The 21,929-nt window shown below is 40.5% G+C and overlaps 2 protein-coding genes across 2 annotated transcripts; both read left to right on the top strand.

The window, feature by feature from the left end:
- The first annotated feature begins 38 nt into the window (after positions 1 to 38).
- LOC119731674 (trichohyalin-like) lies at positions 39 to 10,727 on the top strand. Its single transcript, XM_038204882.1, has 15 exons — positions 39 to 174; positions 591 to 867; positions 1,332 to 1,476; positions 1,932 to 2,069; positions 2,611 to 2,719; positions 3,628 to 3,725; positions 4,055 to 4,134; positions 4,799 to 5,005; positions 5,369 to 5,443; positions 5,985 to 6,085; positions 6,370 to 6,497; positions 6,996 to 7,151; positions 8,255 to 8,482; positions 9,324 to 9,416; positions 10,190 to 10,727. The coding sequence occupies exons 2-15, from the start codon at positions 734 to 736 to the stop codon at positions 10,247 to 10,249; spliced, it is 1,752 nt and encodes a 583-aa protein (XP_038060810.1). The 5' UTR covers positions 39 to 174; positions 591 to 733; the 3' UTR covers positions 10,250 to 10,727.
- A 1,741-nt stretch (positions 10,728 to 12,468) lies between these two features.
- LOC119731595 (retinol dehydrogenase 8-like) lies at positions 12,469 to 17,209 on the top strand. Its single transcript, XM_038204789.1, has 5 exons — positions 12,469 to 12,914; positions 13,990 to 14,158; positions 14,721 to 14,900; positions 15,676 to 15,772; positions 16,283 to 17,209. The coding sequence occupies exons 1-5, from the start codon at positions 12,819 to 12,821 to the stop codon at positions 16,596 to 16,598; spliced, it is 858 nt and encodes a 285-aa protein (XP_038060717.1). The 5' UTR covers positions 12,469 to 12,818; the 3' UTR covers positions 16,599 to 17,209.
- Positions 17,210 to 21,929: the final 4,720 nt, after the last annotated feature.

Raw genomic sequence — 21,929 nt, 5'->3', positions numbered from 1 at the left:
TTGTTGTGTTGTGTTTCGTGCAGTCATCAGACTATTCATATCCTGCGCTGCGCTTAGCAACGTGGATTTACCATAGCGCCCTCATCGATCAATTAGCGGCCCGGCGACAAGTGCATCGAGCAGTGTGCAGTTCACTCTTGATTTGTGGAAGATTTCGTCATTTTTGTAAACAGTGTAAGTGAAATTAATAAATAGATGATATTTTAATTGACACTACTTCATTTGTGGTTGGTAAAAGGCTTAAAATGACGTACGTTATGGGCATTATGGCTAGTGTGATTTGATTTTTGTGCTTGTGGTGATGGTGGGGAGGGCGTAGGCCTAGTGCCGGGGGGGGGGGGAATTCTGTTTGAGGACGGGGTGCAGTCCTGTTTTCTTTAATTTAATGCACTTTTAATGCATTTTTTTTTGGGGGGGGAGGGGTTTGGGCTTTTTTAATGAGAGCGTTTGGCTACATATTTCTGATGAAATTCACAGTGTTAAATTTAACCCTGCTTTAGCCTTTGTTATTCTATTAGATCAGATATTTTGAACAACAGGTAGGCCTAGGTCTAATGTTATAAATTTAATATTTGTCTTTACAATTACAGATACAGTACGTCACAACAGATGTTTGGTGATTCAACCCTGAGATGATACGACATCACCACCATCGGAAAATTTAAAAATTCTACTTACAAGATCAACATTCTAAACGGAACAATCTGAAGTCTAAAAGCATCACTAAGTGGTAATGAAAACTATGTCGAGTGGCAAACTAGCCATGCCGTTTGACGTCGGCCAGAAATCAAAATCGCGCTATGAGACCCTTGCAACCTTTGGAGGTGATGAAGGAGAAGAGGCCAAGGAATATGCAGCATTCCTGAGGTAAAAAGAACACGTACTTCTCAATAATTGTTGCTACTGAATAGCATGTGAAAGTCTCACCAGTCCATATTCACTTCCTATTGGAACACCTTTGGTACAAACACTGATACACATGCCTAGCATTTGTCTTTGGCCAAAAGTAATTTAACTATCGATCAAACGGAAAGTGAGTTCAAAATTTTGTTCAGTTGAGATCATCAAATTGCAAATTTTCAAAAATGAAAATTGGAAGAAAAAAACTTTCATGAGATATTTATTGCCCTTGATCAACTAAGGCAAGTCAAAGAGGGGGAAAAAAGGAACGAATGCATTTTTGGATTAAATAACTTTGAAATGTTCCTTTATAAAAGTGTGTGAGACATGTGCTGGTTAAAAAAAATACCAATTATTCGAGAAAAAAATGTGATGTAAACTTAAGTGATGTGCCCATTCAAACTTTCCACTCCGACAAATTTCTTTCAAAGGGAGCAGGAAAGAAAATGTGGTCCCGAGGGCTTCCTGGACTCCAGGAAGTACACCCACTCCTTCCAGGTCCGAGGCAAAGTCCTTGAGAGCAAGAGCAACAAACCCAAGAAACCTGAGGATGAGGAGCAGCCCAAACCAACTCAGGTACAACTAAATATCAATTGATCAATCTGAGTTGTCAACTTTTTTGTGATTGATGAAGAAAATTGTCACTCGGATTTGTGTGTGACGTTTAATTTCCAAAATTTGAACCATGAGGTTGATTTCTACTTTTAATACCTTTCTTGTTCCCTAACTTTTAGCTTTTAGAAGCTTCACTTCATCAATTCACAGTATGCACAAGTTACTGTTAGAGAAGCTGCCTCCCCCCCCCCCCCAGTCTAAAGCATCCTGTAAAATCATGTCACCTGGTGTGCTGTCGTTTGCAAGAAAAGTGGTATTTTTGTATCAATTTCCAACACTAGTCAGCCAACCAGCTTTAGAAAGACTGGGTTTTTTTTCAAACACTGTCCCCAATTTACCATTATTTCATACATTCATACCAATTACCTTTATTTTTGTTTTTCTTTTTTTTATCCTCTGACTTTTAACTTTTGTAGGTGGGCTTACTGGGAACTGGCGCTGTTCCAAGCAAGAAGCCCAGTCAGGAGGGATCCAAGATTGACACCGTGGTGGATCTGCTGAACCGAGTGGAGAAAGATAAAGATGAATATGAAAAACGCATGAAAGTCATCGAGGTACGACTCCTTTGTTTTCTCATTTGAATGTCCAATTTTGTTTTTCTTCAGAAAATTGATTTTCTTCCTCCAGATTATGAAACATTATGCAAAATTATACCATGTGCTTTTCTGGCATTGAGAATAATATGAAGTTCATATGTCAAATTACTGTGCATTCACTGAACAAAACAAGTTTCAATGTCTAAAAAGAGTTGTTTTTTTGTTCAATATAATTGGATTTTTTAAATTAAGAAGTGGAGTTTGTGCATACTACAGATTCCTTTAAACATTTCCCTACACCGCCCAAAACTGTCCCGCTTGTTACTCCCTGTACTTCCCGCCCCAGCACTGGATGGTTTTAGGGATACAATGTAATGCAATATGGTACATGTGCTAATGTGATAATGCATGACCTCCAAACATGCCAGATTAGAACATTTGTGCACAATAAAATTACCTTGTTTATATCAAGTTTTTGCAGTAAAGTCGCGTGAATACTTGAGTAAACACTCCATTTGGAATGAAAATTATGAAATATCCTTATATCTGAATTGACCAGGATCACATGTGGCAACATAAGCAAGAGGAGAGGGAACTCAAGAGATCCGAGGGCGACATCATCAAGAGCCAACACATGCTCAGGAGAACCATGAAGGATTTTGAACTTGGTAACAATTCTCTCAACTGATTGTTTGACACTTTTAGTCAAATGTCCTTGACATTTGCACCTCAAATGCTCTGAAAATGTCATGATGCACGCACTTATAACAGTGTGTGTCTGATTATGGGGAGAGTTTCACTAAATTGTAAGAGAGTAAGAACAATTCACTCTTTAACCCCAATAGCAAATTATAACGGAAAATAGTTCCAAGGGAATGGCTATAGGATTATTACATCCATCCCAAAAGTAACCTACCAAACTATTATCAAAAAGCTAACTTGAATTAAAGATTGTACTGGTACTAAATACCCTGTGAGATTATTCCGTCTGGCTTGCTGTCATTTAGAAGAAATCAAGAAGTGTAGATGATTTTTGGAAATGAAGAGTGCTATTGACGAAACCTTTTTTCATGATCAAAAGGTTGTGCATGGTTTTTCACCGTTTTCTCGAAAAATGTAATATCCACTGAGGCCAAGTTCGCGCAAGGACTATAGTTGACCAATGGTTAACTAACGTTTGCCCGAACTCTGTCTAGTCGATGGTGGTTGACTACGCTAGTCGACTATTTGGAACCAGCCTACTGGGGTTGGTTGCTTCGCTGGTAACCAATAGCCGCGCGCATTCATAACGCAAGCAGAGAGCCAGGATCCAGAAGTTTTGCGTTGACATTTTGACCAGCGTTTGACTAGAGACGTTCGCACGTTGCTATCAGTGCGCAGGCGTAAGGTACGTCACAAATCAACCACTAGTCGACTAATGGTCCTTGCCCGAACTTGGCCCTAGTTGAAACTTCACGGGTTAGATATTGAACAATCTTCTTTGGATTTTGTGTGGTGGTAGTATTGGAAATGAACAAACTGCCTCAAAAGCAAATGATCTTATGTGCCTTTAACTGCACCTTTTCTTTTTGTCCAGCCATAAATCGCAAGAAGCAAGCCGAGGCCAAAAAGATCTTGGAGAACAAACAGAAGGAGTTCCTCATCACAACAGACCACATACACAAGAAAGAAAACGTAGGTTGAATTTCAGTCCGTTCTCATCATTGAGAATGTACTTCTGCACAGATCCACAAACGAGAAAAAATAATTCAATTATATTTGTTAAAATTAATTCAGAAATAAAGTTGTGATTGATTTTTTTTAAATTTAAATTTACCCTACATTTACCTTTGTAAAAACTCCAGAATTACCTGACACAAAAAATGTAATTTACATCCAAAAAAATCATGCTTTTCACGTATTTATCACAAAACATTGGTAGAACTAACAAAAAAGAAAAATAAACAGACTTATTGCTCTTGTTATTTTGATGTCCATTTCAAGAATTTTTTTTTTATTTACAGCTTACCAAAGACAGAATTGAGAAGGTCATCAACAAGGACCAACAAATCAAGGACGAAGACAGGAAAGCCTTCCTCACAATGTAAGATGACAAACAGACTCCAATCAGATCAACAGTTTCACAATCAAACTAGGTTTTGCCCTTCACCGACGTATAAACACTGTAAACTCAGTGTGTTACCTCCCGAGTGAAAGTTGGAAAAAATCACTCGGGTGGGACTCAAACCCACGACCTCCTGCTTTCTAGTGCAGATGTCTTACCACTCGCCCACCAAGCTAACAGGATCGGTTGGCTGGTTCGAATCTGATGTACATAGCAGCGGGTATCGCATTAACTATTCATAAGATGGAATTTTGCGTCGGGGTGATGTAAATCAAACTAGGTTTTGCCCTTCACCGACGTATAAACACTGTATACTCAGTGTGTTACCTCCCGAGTGATTTTTTCCAACTTTCACTCGGGAGGTAACACACTGAGTATACAGTGTTTAAACGTTGGTGAAGGACAAAACCTTGTTTGATTTACAGCACCCCAATGCAAAATTCCATCTTATGAATTTCACAATCATCAAGGCAAATTGAGCACACAAGGATGTCAAGTGATCCAACATATTGTAGCTACGGCTGGAAAAAACACACACATTAACACCTCACTGCCACTCATACGCCTCCCATTGGACAAAATTGTACAGGCATTCCAAATATAAATGGAACATCAACAAACTTTCTGTTTTTTGTTTTTTTAGTGGAGATCTGGAGAGGAAGTACCGAGCCAAGGTGTCCGAGATCGAGCTGAGACGGGCCGAAGTTCAGAAACTGAGCGAGGAGTTCACCGACCGCATGAAGACTAAAGAGGAAGAGACGTTTGCCCTGAACAAGGAACTGGCCGACATTGCACTGACCATCAACATGGAGGCGCAGAAACAGCGCAAGATGGCCGTCGATACCTCAAAGTCAGTATAGGAATAGCCTTTCCTCTCTCTGCCAACACCTTACCTTTATAACGATGTGATTTTGTTTATTTTATTGTGAATCCTTCATTTAAACCCTCCCTAAATATCAAAAGAAAAAAAAAAGTGTTGGAATTTTCTTGAAATGCGCTCTGTGCACAAGTACCCCCTCAACGGTAAGAAAGGGAGAGTTGGGGGAGACCACTCTCATTGACATGAAATACATGTGTCAAAAAGCATACTCTCTTGCTGACGCATGGCCCCATATTGTCTGTTGTTAACATTTGTAAGCGTGTTTGCTAATCATTGCCAGCCATGGATACCACCCTAAATAACCTTTCCTATTTGTTTTTGGTTTTTTTGCAGAGACGGCAAGACAGAATCCAAAGACAAGATCAAGGCAGACAATGAGATGGAAGCACAATTTGATACCAAGTTGAGGTATGGAAGTTGCTAGGGCTTTCCGAAATATGTCAAATACTCAAATAATCGATCGTAATCAACATTTTCAAATTTTCGGTTTGAATATTCGGGAATATTTGCTGCGTGCCAATTTTAGCTGGCACACTCTTTGTGCAACTTTTAACTGGCACACCATGCAGTTGCAGCTGTTTTTTTTTAATATCAGAATATTTGGTCAAACGCATTGTCAAGTAATAAAAAAATTAATTATTCAAAAATGGACAGCCCCAAAAAATGGCTTTTGGATATATCTCTTCTGAATCATTATCATTTGATGACTGTAAAATCAACAATTTTTGTTTTAGGGATGCTTGAGTAGAATTTGAACTTCCTTTTTCCAAATCTGTGATCTGTGTTCTTCTTCATGATTTTGAATGTGAGTTTTTAGCTTTATATGACTCTTGTGGAAATCTGTGCTCACCTAATATTTATTTTTCTTAATAGATCCTCGGGAAAATAGAAAATGATTTCAAAAATATATGTCATCATCATTTATTTCCCTTGTTTTTGTCATTTTCAGGAGAAACATGGGCAAGGCTGGTCAATTTGAGAACAACAAGAGACGCTTGAGTCTGGACTTGGCACAGTCCAACGTCAACATGCTGGAAAAAAACAGAGATGGTAACATCATTGTTTCATTTTCGTAAATTTTTTTTAAAAAATCTTTTAAAAACAAAATCAAGTTTAAGAGCCAGTTCATAGTCGATGCGAAGGCAAAGATAAATGTGAATAACATCACAACCACTATTTGGTCTGTGAATTAACAAAAGCTTAATGCCTTTCACATCTCGCAAATTTAGCCACGAATGGATCTAGACAGCAAATTAGTTTTGCAACCCCGTGCCCATGAATTATGATCTGGCCATAACTGAATTGCATAACCAATATTTCTTGTTGCATACTAGGTGGTCGTCAATTACTGGATACCAGGAACCGTCTGCAGGAGAACAACGCCACCCAGAGGAAGCTGCAAGAGGCAGCACTGACAGCCAAGCTGGATTTCACGAACAGGAAGATTGCACAGAAATTACAGGTACGAATCCAGACAGTGTCATCCCCCCCACCCTCGTGCATTTTCATGAGCCAGTCTATAGTCAATTTGGCAGGTTCGAAAACACATTTTATTTGTCCCAAAACTCACTTGATTCTTGTGCTTTTCAGAATTCAGATGACACAAAGCCGGTTTCAGGTCGACCTGCAATTTACTTGTGCCGCAATGGAATAGTCGGCATCAAGCACAAACATCATGCTCAGGTCACTAAACTGAGGAATCGTTTGATAATCGTGGAGCAAGCGGCATCTTGACACAGAATAATCAAAACCATGCTCATGTCGCCCATGATGTGACGACGATTCACAATAAAATTAGATGATCCGGATGCGCGCACAACGTCGTAACTTCACACAGATCGACTGTGATTGATTCCTGCCTGTAGGGACCACGTTCCGTCGTGGCGCAGAACTTGAAATGTTGAAATGCTTCCACGGCAAATTGCAAGTTATCTTGGCTGTTCCGTTTTTCTTTTCATAGAGCCACGAAGTAAGGAAACAGCGCCGGCTGCAACACATCACCGCCCTCAAGAAGAAGGAGCACGAGAAAGAACTGAAGGACTGGGAAGAGAGATTTGACAAGAAGCAGTACGAGTCGACCAGGAGGGGATATGAAGACACCCTCAAGCATGCCGTGGTAAGACATGACAGACATATAGAGGTGCTGACCAACAGACAGACAACGTAAATACATGTCACAGGCAGTAGAGAGGTTTCGCAAAATGCAGCATCAGATGAAAGCCTCGTATACACTAATTCGGCGACAGCCGTTTTCTGAGATGGCACTGCAGTAGCACCAGGCTCGCGTGAGTCACACTCGGGTAGTACGCAAGCACTCGGAGCTCCTTCAACCAATAGGGTTATCAAATGCATGCATCTCATCTGTGCGGTGTATGCGCAGGAGTGACACCACTTCAAAAATGGCTAATTTGTTTGGCGAATTACACTGTAAGCAGCTAATCCTGCAGAGACAAATGGCGCATATACGGTCAGCAATTCATCCACTTTCGATCAAATTATACAGGGTTAAATACATACACCAAAGAAGATGACATTCGACAAATTACTATGCCTTTCACATACAATATATACGTGTTTGTTTATAGTGTAAATCGAGGACACACACGTGCAACATCATGGGTGAATCGAGGACAGGAACCAAATCGAGGACGACCTTGTAGAAAACGTGTACAAAACCAATGAGAGCTGTTGCAAAAATGTTATAAAGTACAAACAAAGAAAAAGGGGAAGAGAAACAAAAGAAAATCGTTGATTTACACCATAAACAAACGTGCGAGTGCCTGCATGTGCGTATTGTAGATAGGGAGTTGTATATGACGTCTCAAGACCACACAAAATGGTGATCTATCCAACGCGCCAACTGTGTCCTTCCCTTGCAAAACTCTCTCTTTACCCTAGTCCAGTGGTTATGGTGTCTGACGCATGTGCAATGGTACACGGATTTCAACCCAGATGGGAGAACATGGCGCTTGTGTTCTTGGGCAAGACACTTTACAACAAGTGCCTCTGTAGAGACCAGATTGCACTGATTTTGAGCTGCTGTAGAAACTTGTATCTTGGCCTGATGAACGTGGTTGATAGTTGTGAAGCGCTTTGAGACATTTGATATAAAGTGTTCTATAAGCATCAGATTATTAAACTGTTGGACTGAAAATATCCAAGCAACTGTTTTGACCGGGAAATTAATAATAAACCCGGGGATGACTTTCTGTTTTTCAGAGAACCGTCACCAAACAAGAAGAGATAGAGCACGACCTGTCCAACAAGGTTCGGACCAGCGAGTACGCCCGCAAGCAGCGTGAGCAGCAGTGCAAGCGACTGCAGCAGCAGCTGGCCGAGATGCGACGCAAGAACGACCAGCGCATCAAGCAGCAGATGATCGAGTACTACCAGAAGGAGAAAGAGTTGGAACAGAAACTGCTGCGGGAGCAGTCAGAACTCTACAAGGTAATCCAAAAAAATCATAAAAATAATGGACTAGTATGTTTAAATTACAAATTTTGTATACTGTCATTGTGATTACATATAAACACCGCAAAAGAAGAAAGTCCACACTCATTGGAGGGGTTGTAATTTTGAATCCGATCGTCTTATGATAATGTCATTTATATAGACCTTTGGGGAATGTTGTTGGCTACATTTGATACCCCGTTTGCTACCAAAGACTGTAAATCGTCCAACATTGACAATGGTTAATGAAACATGGTGCAGTTTGAAAAGTTGCAGATTTAAAGAGTACGCTAGTGGAAATTGCTGAGTGACCATGATAAACTGCCCGAAACGAACGGCAGGGAATATCGATCGCACAGTGCTTGCATGCATGGGAGCACGCGAATTTGATTTACCCGCGCTTTGTTCGACACTGTGCAGTCCATAGGGGCCAATAACGGGCATGAATGTTTGCGCTCAGCAATTTCTCCTCGCGTAATCTTTAAAGTTGCAGCTTTTTAAACTGCATCATTTTTCATAAACCATTGTCAATCTTGGACGATTTACAGTCTTTGATAGCAAACGGTGTATCAAAATGCAGCTAACAAAATTCCCCAAACGTCTGTATAAATGACGTCATCATAAGACAATCAGATTCAAAATTACGACCCCTCCAATGAGTGTGGACTTTCTTTCTTTTTTTTTGCGGTGTTTATATGTAAAAGGATGGTTTAACAGCTTTCCATCGATACCTTTCTTACACCCGTGCAGTCATGGATGACTGAGAACCCTTGATGTCAAATCAGAAGTTTTCCCTTGCCAGAAATTGAATTGCGGATCTTGTCGTGTGTTTTTGCAGAGTCATGTGAACCGTGAGGAGGGATACATCAGTCTACAGCAGCACAGGATGATGATGAAGGAAGATAGAATTATACTGGATGGAACAGCAAAGGTATAAAAATACAATTATAGTTTAAGATGTTGGCCTCTGAATCAACTGAGTTTGCAATGTTACCATTCCCAATCCTTAAACCTAGCAGCACCTGGATCCTGTCAAACTGGTTGGCCCAAGTGCAAAACTGTAAATGCTGGGGCCGACAAATTCCTACTGAAGTGTGTTGTGTTGATTACGGGGAAATGTGTTTCAAAAATGATGCCTTGTGGAGACTCGTGTTTAATACTGAACAAAAAAATGTAAAGGTCTCCACAATGCAATTTTTAAAGGTGAATAGGTCTCCACAAGGATTTCACGAAATAGATACATTTTATATGAATTTTACTCAAAAACTAGGAATTTCCAATGCCAAGGTATACTTTTCTGTCGCAAATTAAAGTAATGATTTTATGAAAGGGATATTTGGTCGGAGTTTCAACCCAGGAAAGTACATGTAATTCTGGTTAAAAAAGGAGCACTTTGAAAAAAGCTCTCAACCCTTTCACGATTTTTTACACAAGAACAAAGCGATGTCTCCACAAGGATACAAATTTGAGTATGTGTGACCATACATGGCCACCTACTTCACTTAGAATAGACCAGAAATAAAGTTTTGTGTTGTGACTTTATAAACGTTTTAAGCTTTACTGCTTTGGGACATTAAAAATTTGCCAATGGATGCTTCAACTTCAAATGTTCTAACAAAACCGTGTTGACATTATCGACCCAAAAATTATTTCGACTTTATTGCTAGACGTCATGTCCACATTTTTCGGTTTTGTTCATTGCAGGAACATGAGCGACTACGGAAGATCGGTGAGAAGACGGAGCTACTAAACAGCTATCCTTGATGAGAAATAGTTTTCTTCATTTCCGACTTTCTCTCCTCTCTGCATAGAGCTTACTGGCTGGGCTGCAATCGGTCAACGAATTTGGTTTTAAAGACTCGGCAGTGCTCTGTTTTGTGACAGCTATAAACCAGACGTGGTTTTTGTCAATGATTGTGGATGAAAAATTATATTTTTAAGACAACTAAAAAAACTGTGGTTTTTTTTGTAATGGAAGTTTATAATTGGAGAGAGGAGATATCAGGAGTTCTAAAGGAAGACCTCACCCAGCACTTTTAACTCCAATACATGCACTTTCTTTATTAACCACTTGGCGGGGAGATTATTTTGGCCGAAAAACACCATTTTTGAAAAATGACAAAATATATCGGCCAAATTTTAAAATCAAGCCAAACACCACCAATTACTGATTCTTGAGAGTCCTTTGTACAATATATGTACGATAATGCTCACTGTTTCCTCATATTTTGCAACTCTCCGAGGCCCCTCCATGGAGTGATATTTGCTACGACGGCAGGCCGTGTACAGTGGCCATGTTCAAGTTAAACACTCGGTGTATGCGCAAAACCAATGGGAACCATGACGTTTGTAAATGTCCACCGCGGACTCAGGAAAAGCTTGACGATTTAACCCTTCACCCTTCCCCTGTGAACATACATTGCCAGATCACGTTTAGACGTCCTCCAGCGTTAAGTGGTTAACATTTAGCCCTGAGCATCATGAACAGATTTTTATCTGATATGCTTGCCAACGATTAGTTGTTGCAAATAATCATTCATGCAGAGGCAATCTTCTAAACCAGTTTTATAATTTTAATATACATGTACATGTACCATTTTCACCCACCGTCCATTCATTAGTGCCACTAAAGCATCTTCTGAAGTTCAACGTCCAGAAATAACCATATGCCTATGGTGAAGTGTTTTGTAGCGGCTTTTTTTAAACTTCCTGGCAATCTTAGGTCGCCGTCTCTGGCACAAAGGTTTATTATAATGTTGTATAGTCGTTCTTAGAGACAACTTAACCTTCAGATATATATCGATTGTCTTGCTTAAGAAACTGGTCTATATTTCGATATAGTAAACGTCAGTATTCTATTTGATTAACTAATGTAATTAACTTATTGTATATATATTTGTATTTGATGATTTTCCAGAAAATGTCTACTTTTGAGGCATTTTGTGATGATTTCGCTTCATCACTATTTCCAAAAGAGGAGCCTTTTCATTTGCCTCAAACTGTTGTCCAGGAACAGTTTCTCTACATATTCATTGTTGTGTGATTCAAGTTGTTAAGATTTAGTGCTCTATCAATCTTCCTATACTAAGACCTGTAACAACACATGGCCTTCCATCGACAAAACGATCATTTCTCAGTAATTCTTGGTGACAGATCACGAATTTTTTTTATGACACTGCCGGCAATATTATGTTTCCGTCCATGCTGACAGAGAAATCCTTGACTTTTATTCATTGGTAAGTTGAACGACGAAGGAAGATGTAATAAAGAGGAACTAAGTGTGTGATTTTTCTTAAAATCGGGTTTTTGTGAAGTGAGATTTTTTGTAGTCTGTCCGGGCCCCGCCTACCAAAATACGAACGGCAAAACGGTGAGCCTTTAGTCTTGCATCGTACCTCAGCAGTTATATGTACGTCGAACACCTTTATAACAAGGTTCTTGGGACTTTACAAACTACCTAGTTGTAACAGGTAATTAAGTTGTATTAACAGTAATGGAAAACAAAGAAAAACAAAGACTTGGGATTTATAACCTTGCTTGATAAGCATGAAGTTGTATTAACAGTGCTCTTCTTATCAGGGCTCGACTGTCTGTAGGCTACATGTACTTGATGCTTATCATAGGACACTCCGAGTCGAAAGCTTTTCTTGTTCTGTTCCATCGTTTTTCGTATTTTTTATCTGTGCCTTGCTTGAATGTGACTATCGTGAAAGTCAATAAGGTCATGTGACAGGCAAATCCTATTCTATATTACACATAATAAAATATAAAACCACGGGAATCTGGTTTCCCCCCCCCCCCCAAAAAAATAGCCAAAATATATTCAAAATTTGAAAGCCTGAACTAAAAGCGTAAGGAAAAGCTTTCATCGCCAGCCAGGTTTATTTGCACATACGAGGGACGGGAGTAAATCCATTGAATGCCACCGGAGGGGATACAAATGCAGTGTGTTTCCTATCCGTCGAAACCGACAACTGATTGAAAAGCGGCAAGTGGCGGTTTATACTATTGCTGACCCAACGTCGGAGGTCAAGGCGATAAAGATCATCATGCATGAATTTTGGACCCGCAGCGCAGGCGATAACATATTTCCTTATTTTTGTCAGTCAACATATTTGCAGAGTCTAAAATAGACCTAGCTACTCCCATTCGAGTTGGGTGAACATTATAACTGTTTGTATCGCTGCCATAAAAGTTGTCGAAGTGACTCTGTCGAATCTGATTTGAAAACCATAATTCTACGAGCTCTTACAGTTGTCAACGGAGAGTGAATAGTAATTTTGTGAGTGACTGTAAGTTGAATGTACCAGCCAAATTTGTGGAGGGAAACATCATGGCTCAAAGCATCGTTCTGATCACCGGTTGCTCGTCAGGAATCGGGCTGGCAACTGCCGTTCGTTTGGCTAAGGACCCCGAACAGAGATACAAGGTGGGTTTACCACAACTATTTGCCTATAGTTAGTATTTCCCCTTTTTCACTGCGCGTCTACGAACTTCCAACAAGTTCAGCCTGACTGTTTGATTCTGCATGGGGCACATTCATGTTTTTTTCAGGACAGCCATGCCCCTTTCTCTGAGAGGGCAATTAGAACTCTGAAACTCACTGGGTGTTTGTCTGATCATGTACAAGGTGTTTGGTCACGTGTGTCGTTAAGGAGGAGGAGGAGTTCGACCATTCACCTTTCGGAGCCCCGCCCCTTTCTTAATTGCTTTAATGGATCAATGCGGCGCGATGAACTATAAGATATAACTCTGTGTGGTGTGAATGTCACGTTTCCTCAAAATTAAAACAATTGCCTTCAACTTGGCCACTTCGATTTGAAATCCCAATGGAGTTGTTCGCCAATGGCGACAGGCATTGTAACGCACAGAGCAACTGCAGTTTCGTTTCCTTTCATGTTGAAATTTCAATGAACTTATTTCAGGAGCACCTCTATACGTGGCCCCGTAGGCTTGTCGATCCCCACCGCGCCGATAAAATCAACACAAATAGGCATATATAACTTGAACAGATCAAGCAGTAGGGCAATTGTATTGTAGCCTATCATGTCAAAGTTTATGAGCAAAGTTCATGGTGTTTTTTTTTGTTAACTGTGATCAGAATCTATTAGGCCAACTTTGCCGGTTTTTGGCCGCTTGTCGTTCACGTTGTTGTTTTGGTTAGGTCAGTTGTTCTATATAAGTAAGCCAAATAATGACAAAATTATAAACCCACCTTGCTGTTATCCTCGCCATGCAAAGTTTTCATTCTTAAAATTATTTCCACCGAAAAGGCAATTCCGCTTCGAAATTTCGGTTATAGTTTTCAGATTATACCCCCCTCCCGAAAAAAATCCCGCGAGCTTAGAAATGCAGGCGTGCTTTAACTAGTCATCCGTGCATGGTGCCTTTTCATTAACTCAACCGAATGAAAAAAACACACCCCAAAACAGATAAATCAGAGAAGGGTTAAAATTACATATTTCCGGTATTATTTTCTTTGTCCTTTTGGTTCATATTTCAAGGTTTACGCGACTATGAGAAACCTTGGTAAGAAAGAACGGCTAGAGACAGCAGCGGGAGACGCACTGGACAAAACGCTGTTCGTGCGGCCGCTGGACGTCACCAAAGATGACACCATCAAAGCGCTCGTGGGCGACATCGTGCGCGAAGACGGAAAGATTGATATACTAGGTAATAGATAATATTTTTAGGCCTACCCCTATAACATATTTGTAAAGAGAATTTTAAGAAAATTGAAGATCTCCCGAGGCATTGTTTCAGAAACCGGCATTGTGACGAGCTCGTCACTCATCCGATTCCCAGTGGCTTAAAAATTAATATTGAGGAAGCTCTGTTCGAGAACTACCAATAGGCTATCAAAATATCATTGAATATGCATGAGCTGGACGACGTCCTTCGTGTGACCGTGGCAGTGGTGGCAGTGCTTACCCTAGATAAAATAAGGTCTATTATTTACCCCCATTGTCGGAAGCACTCAGAAGGGGTCCCGTCTCTTTCCTAAAACTCCTTTATCCGTCCGTACAAAGGACGGGAAAACTCGTTTTAGCTCACGAAGCTGTCATTAAAATCTAGCTAAAAAACTTATGTCAAACGTATTTTTCAAAAGGGGAACCATGGGTATAGGATTCCAGGAGATTTGTGTTCCTGCCTGGATTCATTGAATTTCGACGTTACTCCCGAAGGAAATCAGTGTTTAAAGAAACTTCATTATAATTATTTTGTTGGTCTGCAGTCAACAATGCTGGTTCGTATGGTTTGGACGGCATCACTCACAAGTCACTGGAGTGGTGTCAGGAGATGATGGACACCAATTTCTGGGGCGCGGTCCGTCTCACGCGGGCCGTACTGCCCACGATGCAGGAGCATCGCTCCGGTAGAATCATCAACATCAGCAGCAATGCCGGAATAAATGGTAACGAAAACCACACTCAACCTTTTCTAATCCATCCCATTTCAATCTAAAATTCAGCCCAACTCTATCAACTACTGGGACCCAACCCCGTGATTACCCAACCCAACCGGTACCCAACCCAACCCAACCCAACCCAACCCGGCAACTCAACCCAACCCAAACAAACTCTCACACCCAACCAAACCCAAACAAACTCAACCCAACCCAACCCTAAAATTCAGCCCAACTCTATCAACTACTGGGACCCAACTCCGTGATTACTCAACTCAACCCAATCGGTACCCAACCCATGGCAACCCAACCCAACCCAACTCAACACAACACAACCAAAACAAACTCACGCAACTTAACCCAACCCAACCCAGCCCAAACAAATTCAACCCAACCCAACCCAACCCAATCCGACCCCGTGATTACCCAACCCAACCCAACTGAACCGGTACCCAACCCTAGCCAACCCAACACAACCCTACCCAACCTAGTGCCGTAGCAATGGTGACGTTTCGGAAGCAGCTTCACGAGGAAAAGGGACAATTTCGAAATGCAAAGCTACCAATAGTAAATGGTTTGCGGAAACAGTCCTAAAAGGGTGTACATGTCACGGTGAGCCCATTAACTGCGTACGTTTGTATCATGAACATCTTCCGTGAGTTTATCACTTCCCTGTTCATCCCCCACCCACCCGATCCTCGTTTGTCGAATTTTCCACCCTGTCGAAAAAAAGTACTCATTTTTTTTGGTTGATCGCCGTTTACTCTCTATTTGTCCAAAACAGCTATGCCCTTCTTCAGCATTTACTCGGCCTCTAAGTTCGCCCTGGAGGGCTATACGGAGTCGATAGCACCGGTACTACGAGATGCATTCAACATAAGGTACAGGACCCAATTTCAATGAGCAGATTTGCAAAATATTGCTGATCAAATTCACGTACTGAAAATGTATCCATTTTGAAGGGCGGATCATTTGCATTTATCCTAAAAGTATAACCTATCGAATCATTGTCAAAAAGCTTACTCGTACTGATACTAAACACCCAGTGAAATGATTCCCTCTGGCCGGCTGTCATTTTAGAAGAAATCAAGAAAAAAATGATGTAGGTGATTTACAATGATTGATTTTTGGAATAAGAGTGCTATCGACGAAATCGTGGTTCACGATCAAAAGGCTATGCATGGCTTTCACTAGTTTTCTCAAAAAGTGTAATATCTACTGAGCTGAAACGTCAACAGGTTGTGTTTTGAACGTTTTTCTTTAGACTTTTGGTGATGTCATTATTGGAAACGAAAATGTGCGAAAAGCAAATGATCCTGTTTGCGAATTGCGGCTTATAATGCTACTTCGTGAAACTTCAATTTCGTCCAAATATATATTTTTTTCCTCAGGGTGATCTTGGTCCAACCCAGCGGCGTGGCCACCGACCTCATCGCCAACTTCTACAAAGTCTCCTTCGACGAGCAAGCCAAGGACTTCGGCGAGGTCCTCAAGCCCATGTACGTGAGCATGATGAACGGCATGGCGGCCAAGTCGGCCGAGACCGGCCCGATGCAGAAGGGGGAAGACCTGGCCCAACTGATCCAGGAGGTGGCGGAGACGGAGAATCCGCATCTCCGGTACCAGGCCAACGACGCCGTCAGGCAGCTGGCCGGCTGGAAGTGGACGGACCCAACGGGGGATAGTTATCTACAATCGCTCAAATGAACAGTCTACTAAAGTGTCCACTCATTACGAACAACTTCGTTTCAATGCTGTCATAATAATGTACAATACTATTATCGAGATAATGTTAAGTACATGCACTAAGCAGATATTCAACAAGATCCAAATGATATATGTACATGTAAAATGGATTTTTAGGTTTAATTTGAAGCGTATTGCTTTTGTACCTCAAACTATACTACAGAATAACATGAATTATATGACGTACACAGAGACACAGACACAATTTTAAGACAAGAAAATGATAATTTGAAGTTATAAACTCAACTAAGAAATATGATTTAAAAAGTCGATATGTTAGATTTTTTGGCACAAAATTGAGAAGAAAGTACACGCGAACACGCCACTTCTTAATGTGATATCTTCTTTAATGTATATTTCAAATTCTGAAACACACATTAAAGAAAAAAATCAGTAGCATAAATATTCTAAAAATTTGGTTTGCTTTACTACTGGAAAAATGGAGCACAATTTAATGAGCATTTCCATTCGAACATTTGTTTTAGGGCGTTATCTATTTCTGGGGGCTGATATCTTTGTGTGTTTTTCTTCTTGTTAATATTGTTTCGAATTAAAATACTGATCGCTCCCCAGAAACACAATTTTGTTTCACTGTAGTAACGATTGTGGTGGGTTTTTGTCGCTTATTCAAACCCTTTCTGTTTTGAGTTTGGAAGTAAAAAGATGGTATTAGAAATCCAAATTGTTTCCATTTTGCCATCGCTCGTTTCAGTTTGTCCGTACACGAAATTATTAATAATTTGTCAACAGAGGGCGCTATCAACCGGGCCATCAATTTTTAAGTGGGCGCCTGACCGATCCCAGCAAGCAAAACTTTTAAAGTTTGTTTCGTGCTTTTTAAAGCGAAATGTCACGGGTGACTGGTCCACTTCCGCTGTGCGGTTAAAGCGGCTTATTTAATCTACATAATCTTTCTCTCTATTTTGGGGCTCGTCTGATCATTCAAAGGATTGTCTATTGCTGTCCCCGTGTACGTGTGTGCACTGAGGCGTAGCGAAAAGGTTTTTAGGTACACAAAGGATTACCTATGTTCCTGCACAAACGAACGATAGGGGGCCTACTTGGTACACCAACTGTACTAGAGAAAATACACAGTGCAGTCTCACACGGCCACGGAAGCACAGCGGTCGCACCGTCGGAATTCCACCAAAATTGTTTCTTCGGTGACCGGGTGTTTTCCCCAACGAACTTGGTCTTAGAAGTGTGCCAGTTTACTCTTCAGACCCTGTGGATTGTTGGTGTGTGTTTTTGAACAGCTGACAGTGTCCGGCAGTGGCGTTTGGAGCCGAGATAATCGTCAAAACTTCCCAGGATTTTTGTTGAGTCTGGGGTGCTCTGTTGCCGCTGCTGCAGTGCAGTGCAGTCCGGAGGGTTCACCGCGCGGGCTGACCGGAGTTTCTCGCCCTACTGCGTGCAACCTCGAGACGGTCGGTAACGCTGTTCTCTTGTAGTAGGAACTGCTGTGGTTTTGAAGAGCAATAAACATTCTGCCGTTTGGGTCTTCTGGTGGTGGGTTTCATTCAACAGAAATTCGTCTGTAAATTTGTAACAACTGCAGGAAATGTGCGTGTTAGATGAATGCAAGTTGAACATGTTGAATTGTTACATCAAAGTTGTGTTGGCAAAACCGGGCCAACAATCTGGAAAATACTAGGATTTGGCAACAAGAACATCAACACGACACCAGAACATAGCCAGACTGGCAGAAGTGTGGAAACTTTATTTAACACTTTATTCTTCTCCTTTTGGAATTGGAATATACTGCAGAAGAAGTCATCATTTGTCTGTGTAGCATTCACAGAGGATTATATTCTCAGCATGTTTGTGACTGTCTGTCGCGTGTGATGACAAGCATGACAAGGGAGTTGTCCTGATGACAATCTGAGAATGACGGAAACTAATTTGACAAGAACTTGCTGCTGCGCAAGGTGGATTCTCCTCTGTGTTTCCATACTGTGGTGTGCAGCAAGTGTCCAAGGTATGTAGAAAGATGTATATTCGTGGGTGTAAATTCTAATTCGTGGATTGGAAGTTGGAGTTTTGATATGCAGAGATATGTACGTGTTTTAGACTGAAAAGGACTGGTCGAGGAAAAATTGCAAAGAGGATATGAATAAAGATGAGAATGAGACTCATGCATTTCAGTTCAACTACATTCTTTAAAAAAGCATGTGACCTGCATGATATGCACTACATGTATCAAAATCATATCCTTATTTTTTCCGTAAAAGAGAATTTTTTATTTATCACAGGATTCTTAATATTTTCTCAAGCTATAAATGTACATCTCGGATCTTTCAGGTCTATTCCCTTCAGGGATTGTAGGTCGTCTAGAGCCATAAATAAAGACGGACCTAAGTGCCGTGTTTACAGGAGGTCTTGAACTTGGAAGTTGCATGATGAAGCAGGGCAGACTAGGCCCAGATAAGAAAGTTTAAACTTTCTCAAGTAGGGGCAGTTTATCTTCAGGCTTGAATGCTGAAGTGCCAGCCAAGATTTATAAATGGAATCACTGATTGCAGACGCCATCAAAACACACTTGTCGAAATTGTCCTGATCGAATTTATCATTTACCAAGTTTTTTTTGGAAAGCTAGGTTTAGGCAAGCTAGCTTTCCCTGAAGATCTTAAATCCTTGGGAGTTTTTTTTCTTTAGTTGTGTTTTGATATTTCTTAGGCAAGGTAGCTTTCCTGAAAATCTTTTTGTTTTCCTTGTTGTTGTTTTTTAACTTAATTTTATTTTAAGAAATTGTGTTTTGATAAAGTGAAAATTACGTACTTGAGAAACTCTCATGTGCAGTTTCAAATGTCAAATTTAGGTAATTTCCCAGCTGTAACCTCTGTTTCTTTGAATTATTTTAAAACATATGAACTGGCTGATGTTGATTTTATTTAATTTCTTGATACTGCCACACACCAAATTATAAACTTCCATCACTTGTCAAAAATGACTCTGATAGATTAAAGAGAGCCGTGGAAGTATCTGACGAAATTGCCTCTCATTATTTTTTAGATTTGTTCCATATGTACGGTTGGTACTATACTACATGGAAGTTGCTGATAAATTTTCAATTTCAAATACATTTTATGTTACGTTCTTAGAAACGAAACTTTCCTTTATTTCTGAAAAGAAGAAAATGTGTAGTAGAACACCCAATGGCTGAAACAGTAAAAAGTGCAACCTTCACAGTTTGTCTTCAGTGGTCTTCACAGCATTCTAGGTACAAAGTGTTCTCTGTTTTGACAATTGACTGTTGACTGTCTATTTCATGATTCATGGAAACATCAACCCTGGATAGTCAGGGCTGACTTGTCATTTAATTGAATATCTGCATTCCTGAATTCTATAAGCATAGGGCAAAGTTATTTGCGCATCATTGCAACAGAACAGGTAACAATGTACACACTACTCCCAACCCCACCTGGGTACAATTATTGCACTTTGGAGCAAACCATCCATTTCCGAATTTTCTTTTTTCATATTCAAACTCATGGTTTCAGCTGGAATGCTCACTTTAAAAAGGGTTCGGGTGTCTGAACTTTTTGTCCTAACACTCCTTCAACTGTTTGTTGCCCAACAAGTTTCAAAACACTGTTTCTCTTGCTTCAGGTATTTAAAGAAACAACTCAATGAACTTGTTTTTTTTTTTAAGGGAAAGCCAATGAGTTTGAAGGTCATGAAATGAACCAGTGTTTTGCGTTGATAAAGTTGCGCTTGGCTTTTTGCTCTGTGTGTGTAAACCAATAGCTTAACAGGAGTTTAAAAAAAAAAGAGAAAAATGAAATGATAATCAAATATCTCGTTTTAACCCCATGTTTTGTTATGAATTATTTGTTAATGAATTTCATTTGAGGCATATTTAATTTTGGGGTTAAATTCCTTTCATGACAATTTAGGCATGAGATTTTTCGGACTTTAGTCTGAAATCAGACTTTTTTTTATCTGAGAGAAAGACCATCTCAGTAAATGTCGTAGGAAGAAATGCATCTTTCAGCCTTTCTTTCCAATTTTCAACCTTTTTTTTAAATCGACAGTACCATCCCTATGACATGCACATTCGATCAAACAGACATCCTGTACTGTATAAGCTGTGCCAAAAGTTGCTATATTCGGGGCAATAGTAACATGGATGTAAAAATAGGCCACCGAGGCCAGTTTGCCCTGGTAACCTTCCTGAGAGCACCCAGGTAATCCCAAAGCTTCCTGGTATTTTCAGTGATGAGTGGAACACCTGATAACGCTGGGGGTGATGACAATACCACTTGGGCAGGTTCTGCACTTGGGCTGAAGCTGTGTTGATGGCACGCAGATCCCAAACATGACTGCCAACTTCAGAAGAAAAATGGAGCACTGCACTGAATGTAAACGTATATGTCCAAAATCTCCATGCTGGACCTGGTAGGAAAGATTTCGGGAACCTGTTTCACGCTAGCAAGAACCCAGCACCTGGGTAAAAAAAAATGCCAATATCTACAGCCAGCCCATGTACAAACTGCAACCAAGCGAAAATCCTCTGGAAACTAAAAACCACACTGAGTCTGATCTTTTGAGGAATGCACAATGTACACATGTGCACAAAGTTGTGTGTGCTTAGAACGTTAGCAAAATTAGGCTTGTGTTTGCTTCGAGCATCTGAAAGCACACACGCATTCCTTAACCCTTACCCTACTTGACCCTCCAACGCATGCCAATATGTGCCTCAAGAAAATCTCCTATGTTTTTTGCATGGCCCTCCAATATCTGCCATGTCATTTCAAGGGTAACGTGACAGGCACTCCAATACATGCCACAGAGAACAATGAGAGTCCTCTGATAACAAAGTGAGTGCCCCCAGCTGGTCAGTATCAGGCACCCTCCAGGGCCTCCAACTCCTGCCAATTGGAGCCTTCACTGTCAAGATAGTTTATCTGCCAATATACTGCAGCTGGAGGGCATTGGCATAACCAACTGACATGCAGTAAACTACCCTCAGAGAGTAAGGGTTAAGTTATATGCTGTGAATTTTAGGGACAGTGAACAAAGTTTTAGCTGTCAAACAGTGACAGAATGAAGACATTTAATTGCCGTTTACTGTCCATATTTATTCAGTGTCACCAATGTTTACATTTTGCATTGAGCACCCTCGCACACAGTAACCCTAGCAAAAAAAGTATGTTTATTCTGAATAACTTTGCATGCATTGGCTCAAAGCACAAGATGTAGTACCAGTAGGCCTACTATTACTGTTGGATTAAAGTGAACGCATACTGTAGATGTTATAGGAGCGGCCAGCCATACTCTCTTCAGAGAGAA

This window comes from Patiria miniata, unplaced genomic scaffold (genome assembly GCF_015706575.1).
Source record: "Patiria miniata isolate m_02_andy unplaced genomic scaffold, ASM1570657v1 HiC_scaffold_24, whole genome shotgun sequence".
Taxonomy (NCBI): domain Eukaryota; kingdom Metazoa; phylum Echinodermata; class Asteroidea; order Valvatida; family Asterinidae; genus Patiria; species Patiria miniata.
Note: the sequence above shows the minus strand (reverse complement) of the source record. Positions and strands in the feature narration are given on the sequence as shown.